The 7,857-nt window shown below is 38.1% G+C and overlaps 1 protein-coding gene across 2 annotated transcripts; it reads left to right on the forward strand.

Annotated features, from left to right (window-relative positions):
* Positions 1-2,136: 2,136 nt before the first annotated feature.
* Positions 2,137-7,570, forward strand: LOC126608166 (protein NLP5-like). 2 transcript variants are annotated; one of them, XM_050275979.1, is made up of 5 exons: positions 2,137-2,552; positions 3,002-4,016; positions 4,902-4,949; positions 5,040-5,955; positions 6,316-7,570. In XM_050275979.1, the coding sequence occupies exons 2-5, from the start codon at positions 3,132-3,134 to the stop codon at positions 7,191-7,193; spliced, it is 2,727 nt and encodes a 908-aa protein (XP_050131936.1). In that variant the 5' UTR covers positions 2,137-2,552; positions 3,002-3,131; the 3' UTR covers positions 7,194-7,570. The 2 variants fall into 2 exon arrangements, with proteins under 2 accessions (XP_050131936.1, XP_050131937.1); XM_050275980.1 differs by having other exon boundaries at positions 5,043-5,955.
* The last annotated feature ends 287 nt before the right edge of the window (positions 7,571-7,857 follow it).

The following is a 7,857-nucleotide window of genomic DNA, read 5'->3' on the forward strand; positions in this document are numbered from 1 at the left end:
AAATCGAGGCCAAAACCTCATAATTTAAGTGGAAATGAGAGAATGAAGGTTAGGGTTGTGTATGCAGGTAAGGGTTGGGTAGAATTCGTTGGAAAAATGGATGAGAATCATCGGAAAACTCTCTGGATCAAAATTGGGTTACGGGTCAAAGGGGAACTCGGCCGGTTCCCTCCTTCCTCCTTTCCCCTCCTTTCTTCTCTTCTCATTGGTCAGACTCTCCTCCATCTTCTCTTAATTGATCCATCCCCCATTTTCTCTGATTGGGTAGCCAATGCCCTCCTTTCTTTCTCTTCTTCTTATCTTTCCGATTGGCCAATGCTCCCTCTCTTTTCTATCAACGAATAATAAAATAATAATATAATGATTTCAAAACAAATGTGTTGATGTACAAAATCAGCGAGGATTTTGGTACAACAGAAAGTTTTAAGTTTGTGACTTTCGCTAGATTGCTCCGGTCACTAGTGTAGATAAGTATGTAAATGGATAGGGATAGGGAAGCAAACACAAGATGTACGCGGTTCACCCAGATTGGCTACATCCACAGAGTAGAGGAGTTTTCATTAATTGTGAAGGGTTTACACAAGTACATAGGCTCAAGTTCTCCTTTAGTGAGTACTAGTGAATGATTTAGTACAAATGATATTAGGAAATATTGTGAGAGAATGATCTTTATTTATAGAAGAGAGTTTCTAGTTTCATTCTGACATTGACACGTGTTGTGTTGTGATTGGCTTCTGATGTTGACACGTGTCGCGCTATGATTGGCTTCTGATGTCGACACGTGTCACGCTGTGATTGGCCTCCTGGTTGGAGGGAAACTCTTCTGGGTCCTTGACGGTATAACGTTGACTGATGCTCAATAGTTTTGGGATTGGTCAAGTATGGTACAAACAAAATGTATAAAATATAAATTACTAATTTTCACAAAAGTAATTCTCGGATTCGTAGTTCCATAAAATTTTCATCGCAATTCCAATCTTGATTCCGCTTGCGCTTTCGGATTCGTAGTGACGAGCACTATGAGGATACGCTAAAATAATGTTTCATACGTTTCCCAATACACAGGTCAACACAAGTTAACACCTTCGCCTCAAGGGGTATTTTCGTCAAGTCACTAATTTAAAATAAATAAAATTATAAAATTAGGGACGAGTTGTCACAAAGATGTTTAGAGTGGTAATTTGTTGGAATTTTAGTTGATAAACATAATTTTATAAATATGTAGTTTAAATAAATATAAATAAAGACATTAGATATGAGAGATCGTTAACACACAGTTCCTCAACCTTTCTTCATCTTCTCATTGCCTCACCTTCCTTTTCCCTCTCTATATTTTAGGTCACATGTTAGAATGGATAAGGATCCTCTTCAGATTCTCTTTGTAGGAATCCAAAAATCAATCAATCGTGTTCGATCATCGTACGCCGTGTAGTTAACTTTCATCATGTATTATTTATATTTAATTTTAAATTAAAAATTGAAAATAATTTCTAACCACATAATTTATAATGAACAAATACGATTAATTGATTCTCCAGATCCACAAAGAGAATTCGAAAAGAATCCTATTAAAAATCACCCCCACTGATTCTCTCAATCTCTTTTTTTTCTATTTTTTATTCATTTCAACTTTTCTATTTTAGAAAGACTTGACTGTTCGAGATTCCTTTTCATTTTTTTTCTCCTCTTCAATTTATTTGACCGATTCAAAGAATGTCATGCCTATTATAAAATATTCAGTAAAAATTATTGTTATATAAAATTAATTAAAATTAATGTTATTTAGTTGACTAAGTATACTTTGAATTTTAGTCAGCAAATAGATAATCACAACAAATGACTTAGTGGTAAGAGCGCAACTCTCAACTAGATAAAAAATGTGAAAGGTTTTGAATTTGATGTTTCGAATTGATAAGTCTGTTTGATAACCAAACCATTTCATATATAATTATTTTTTTACAAAATTAAAACAAATAAATAAATGATTCGTAATTCATTTATCGAATCTATGTATATATTTCTATACCGTTGGATAACCAAATGATTTCATATATAATTGATTTTTAACAAAATAAAAAATAATTTATAATATAAAGACGTTTGAGCATAAGCACGAAATTTCAAAATATGGGCAACACAGACTCACAGAGAATTGAAAGAAACTCGTCATTCCTTCATCTTATATAACGATCAAGCTCGCTCTACTGACCCAGTCTCTGTCTGTGTAGTTTGGTGAGTTACTGGTTGACTTTAAAGCAAGAAGTAGAATGGCCATGCTGGGTTGCTACGTGTGTGGTGGGGTCCATTTGTTCTTTCTCACACAATGAGATTGCCTGGATTGGAATCAGAATATATTCTTAGTTTCTTCAAGGACAAGATTGAAACTTTGGAATTGTGGGAAACAACCACCGCTTCAATCCAGAGGTCTTTTCTGAGGTTGTTTGTTGTTTGTTGTATTGCGGACAGCATTTTTATGGCTGAATAAAACCAAGAAAAATAAAATAAATACCCACTTCCACTTGACCTGGGTATCTACAAGAATCTTCACAACAGTGAGTTATTCTTATTCCTTTTTCTTTCTTTTTTATTTTTTGGGTTTTCTGGGTCTCAGAGACTGGATTGCTTCTTGTTTAGTGGAACTGCAGTGCTTGAATTTTCAACTGGAATCTTGAAAATCTGTGGGAAGTGGGTTTTATTTAATTTCTTGTGTTTTTGCCTTTTGATTTGAATCATTGACATTGGAAGATTTGAATCATTGCATCAATCTATTAATTATTGATTAGTTCTTGCATCATTGACTCGTATGGGATTTCTATGAGTGGAAAACAGAATATAATCTTAATCTTTGTACAGTAACAGATACATACACAATTTAATTCCTGTTTCTTTGCCTTTGTTTAGTTAGTTTTACCTTGTTAATTCTATGAAACGAGTTGTTTGCAATTTCTTCTGTTATTTGTTCTTCTCTGAAGAATTTTGTTTATTATTTTGGGGAATTCAGACAGACTCGGATTTGAAGGCCGGGCACACAAGACTTGAATTCTTGCCAATATTAATGAGTTTTCGAACCTAAAGGTTGGGGGATACAGCGGAACTGAATCCGGAAAGTGAGGCTTCTGCAAGGGGCTGTAATGGATGATGGTGTTCTGTCACCAGCTACCATGCTGGGAGCTCAACCTGATTCCGCTATGGATTTGGATTTCATGGATGAACTCTTCTTAGAGGGATGCTGGTTGGAAGCGAGAGATGGACCTGAGTTTCCTAATCAGAGCCTCCCCAATACCCCCTTGAACCCCTCCTTTTTTTGGCATACGTTGGAGACCAATGGCAATATGGCCATGACCCCGTCTCAAAACAGTAATCAAGAGGAGATGCAAACCCCATTCTTTAAACAACTCGAGGAAGGTCCTGTGAATCCTCAGTCTCCTTGCCAGAATATGATAGAAGATGTTGTGGCCTACTCTGGTCAATCAGAGGATCCTACAATAGGTCGTGAATTGAGCAGAAGGTGGTGGATTGGTCCCACTGGAAATGATGGGTCTGCATCATCTGTGACGCAGAGATTAATGACGGCACTCATGTACATCAGAGAGGTCATGAGAAACAAAGATGTCCTAGTACAAGTATGGGTGCCAGTGAATAGAGGGGGTAGAGATGTTTTAACAACGAATGAACTTTTCTGTCTTGATCCTAACTGTTCCAGGCTTGCTAAATATCGAGATATCTCTGTTAGGTACCAGTTCTCAACTGGGGATGATTCAACAGAGATGGTCAAGGGATTGCCTGGCCGGGTTTTCTCGGGTAAGGTTCCTGAGTGGACTCCTGATGCTCGATATTTTACAAATGATGAATATCCACGGGTTGGCTATGCTCAACAGTATGATGTAAGTGGAACTCTAGCCCTTCCAATCTTTGAACAAGGTAGTAGGACTTGCTTGGGTGTTATTGAGGTTGTTACGACCGACCAGAAGATAAGGTATCAACCTGACATTGATGGCATTTGCAAGGCACTTGAGGTCTGTACTCTTTCCATGTATCATAATTTCATTCATTTGGTTTTCTTTCTTTTGTTGAGAATGAGTTCCACATTGATGGGAGGATGGAGCTTGCATGGGCTTTAAGAGGTTGGGCTACTCCTCATATTGCCAATTGGTTTTATAGTGAAACCTCAACTTTTTTCATGGTATCAGAGCAGGTTGTGTTATCCATGTGTTAGGCTCAAAAATTCGCTATACGTGAGGGAGCGTGTTGAGAATGAGTCCCATATTGAGAGGTTGGGCTACTCCTCTTATTGCCAATTGGTTTTATGGTGGAATCTCAACTTTCTTCACCTTTTGACAAATAATATTACAAGAGTTTCCCATGATTCTTAGAGATGATATAACTATAATCAAGATGTCGTATCACACTATTTCTTTAGTTTTTGATGACTTTCAATTTTTCTTAAGGGCATCCTCATACCAAATCAAACTGTATGCGTGGCATCTAACTTGACATTGTAAAGGTTCTTGCTTTATCTTCTTTTGTGTTCATGTTAATGGAGCAAGTTTCTCTTTTGTTAATCCTCTAAGCCTGTTTTCCAAACTGAGAGAATAGTTAATGGATTTAAACTTTTAAAAGATATTCCGTCACACCCATGAATTGGAAACTCAATTCTGATGTTTATCACTATGAGCTTCTGAATCAGTGGATTTAAACTCCAATTTGAGGATGGACATACGAGTAGAAACCTCTTTTTTCCGTTCCTGTGTTTATTTCGTTCAATTTACTGGAAAAAAGAGGGAAAACTTATTTTTAGCATTACTCAGATAAACTTTTATTAGGTCCATGCTCCTAGAAAAAGACTTTTGAAATTCACATGAGTCTTGTTTTCTGATGTAGACAAGCTTTACAATTTGCAGGCTGTTGATCTTCGAAGTTCTAGAAATTTGAGTACTGAAAATGTAAAGGTAAACGGATAGATCTGAAGGAAGCTTGATTTATCACGTATTAGCATATTTTGATTTTTGTTCTAAGGTCATTTGGTGGAATTATCTTAGCAGGGGTGTGACAAGCCCTATCACGCTGCGTTACCTGAGATCCAAGAGATCTTGAGATCTGCATGTGAGACGCACAAATTGCCCTTGGCACAAACCTGGGTGTCATGCATCGAACAGGGTAAAGATGGGTGTCGACATTCTGATGACAACTACATCCACTGTGTTTCAACTGTGGATCATGCTTGTCATGTGGCTGATCCTTATATCCAGGGTTTTCATGAAGCGTGCTCTGAGCATCACTTGCTAAGAGGCCAAGGCATCGTTGGAAGAGCTTTTATGACCAATCAGCCATGTTTCTCAGATGATATAACTTCCTTTTTCAAGACAGAGTATCCTCTATCTCACCATGCCAGGATGTTCAATTTGCATGCAGCTGTTGCAATACGTCTACGGAGCACCGACACTGGTTCAACTGATTTTGTCCTGGAGTTCTTCTTGCCATTGGAGTGCAGGGATCCTAAAGAACAGAAAAAGATGCTTAATTCACTGTCCTTGATTATACAACAGACATGCCGGAGCTTACGGGTTGTCACAGACAAGGAAGTTGAGGAGGAAACTAAATTTCATGTCAGTGAGGTGATAGTCCCGTCAGATCCCGGACCAAGTAATATTGCCTGTTTCACAGAGGTCCAACAGAATGGTAATGCTGTCTCAATGTTCCCAAACAAAAAACAACGCAAGGTGCTGAGTGTGAAATTGTCGAAATTAAGGCAGCATCAGGAATATTCAAACCTAAAAAGTGTTGAGTGTGGAGAAGAGTTTTCTGTTTTGGGTGAGGGTGAGGGTAGCTTTTCAACTGTTGGTGCGAGTAAGACAAGAGAGAAAAGACGTGCCAAGGCAGAAAAAGATATCAACTTGCAAGTTCTTCGAAAATATTTTTCCGGTAGTCTAAAAGATGCTGCAAAGAGTATTGGAGGTAAGCATTTCTTGTGATAAACCTGCTTCCTGTTTGATGTTTTAGTTGTGAATATTCGTATGGAATTTTGGTGGCGTTCATAGTAGTGGGACCGATGTATGTATACTTTGTGCAATTTATGATCGTTTTACTTGTACAATCTGTATGGTTTACATATACACCCTGCAATCTTCCAAAATAAAGTTTCCCACATTAGTATTTTCTGTTTCTCCAGGTAATACCAATTGGACTTCAAAAATATCTACTAGCACGCTAATGTCTTGCAGCATTCTATATTTATGTGGATTATGTACTTTCTACTATGAAGGTTTCATCGTTCAAAATTTTAATGCATTTCTTTTACAAATTGTTCATGTTTAGTTTGCTCAACAACCTTGAAAAGGATATGCAGACAACATGGGATTAAACGTTGGCCATCTCGAAAAATAAAGAAGGTTGGTCACTCTTTACAGAAACTCCAACGTGTAATCGACTCAGTTGAAGGCGCATCTGGTGCTTTCCAAATCAACTCTTTCTATACGAACTTCCCAGAGCTAACGTCTCCAAAGTTATTGGGGACCAGCCCATTTTCAAATTCAAAGCTGAGTGACCAACCAAATCAGGAAAACTTGTCACCTGAAGGTGGTGTTTTTAGCCCCCAAGCTACCACATCAAAATCTCCCCCATCTTCGTGCAGTCAGAATTCCAGTTCAAGCCAATGCTGTTCCAGCAAGACACAGCAACATCCCTTCTCATGTAACGTTGCTGGTAATGATGATCCAGTTGGAGATAACTCAAGAGATGGTGTGCTAAAGAGGGTTAGAAGTGAGGCAGGATTGCATGATTTTTGCCAAGATCGAACGGAGCTACTGCCAAGATCCCAGAGCCAGAAAATTCTCTCTGAGCAACAAAATCTGCAGTCGATTCCACCTTCACTGAAAAATAATGGCCGGGTAGCTCAAGTAGAGGTTCAAAGAGTAAAAGTTACATATGGGGATGAGAAAACCCGGTTCCGCATGCAGAGTAATTGGAGATATGAAGATTTGGTGCAAGAAATCGCAAAGCGATTTAGCATACAAGACATGAGTAATTTTGATATAAAATACTTGGATGATGACTCAGAATGGGTGTTGTTAACATGTGATGATGATTTAGAGGAGTGTGTGGATGTATGCCGATCTTCACAGAGCCACACAATTAAGCTCTCTCTCCAGATTTCTCGTCACCATTTGAAAGGTTTGATAGGTAGACCGTCGTGATTGTAAGATGCTTCTCTGAGGTTGCAGACACTGAAGTAGCACAAGTTTGCAGTCAACAAAATGGGGATGCATCGGTTAGCTTTAGTAGGGATGTTGATGGGTGCTTGGAGCGTATGAAATCTTTGCAATGTAAATATGGAAGGTTCAGGTCGTGCGGAACGAAAAGCAAGGATGCTGGAAAATAGTCGTCCGGGAGATCCCTCCATCTGAAACTGCAGGCTGGCTTAACTCTACTTTGTTGGTCTATCAGTATTAGCTAGCTGTTAGTGATTTCCCTTTTTTTTCTTTCTTTCTTTTGTTAATTACAAGTTAGTTAATGGATGTCTGTATATTATTGACATATGTTTTTTTGCCAATTAAATAGCCCTGTTTATTTATTTACGTATCTGGATTGGTTTGTTAGAGATATCGAAGAAAATACGTAATGGTTTATAAACGGCCCCTTAATAAACCAGGAATTGGGTGCATCCTAAATCAAAACATTCACTAGTCGTCGTCTTTACTCTGGTTTTGTGAGTTGTGTTTTTGGGTTGAACTGGTTTTCTGAGTTGTTTTGTTCTCAGGTGAACCTACATTAATACATTTACCGAAAAAGAGGAGGAAGTTGATGTTAGATAATGTTTAGGAGAGTGACACTGACCAAGAAATACCCACTGCCATTGCA

The sequence above is a fragment of the Malus sylvestris genome, chromosome 16 (assembly GCF_916048215.2).
Source record: "Malus sylvestris chromosome 16, drMalSylv7.2, whole genome shotgun sequence".
NCBI classification, from domain to species: domain Eukaryota; kingdom Viridiplantae; phylum Streptophyta; class Magnoliopsida; order Rosales; family Rosaceae; genus Malus; species Malus sylvestris.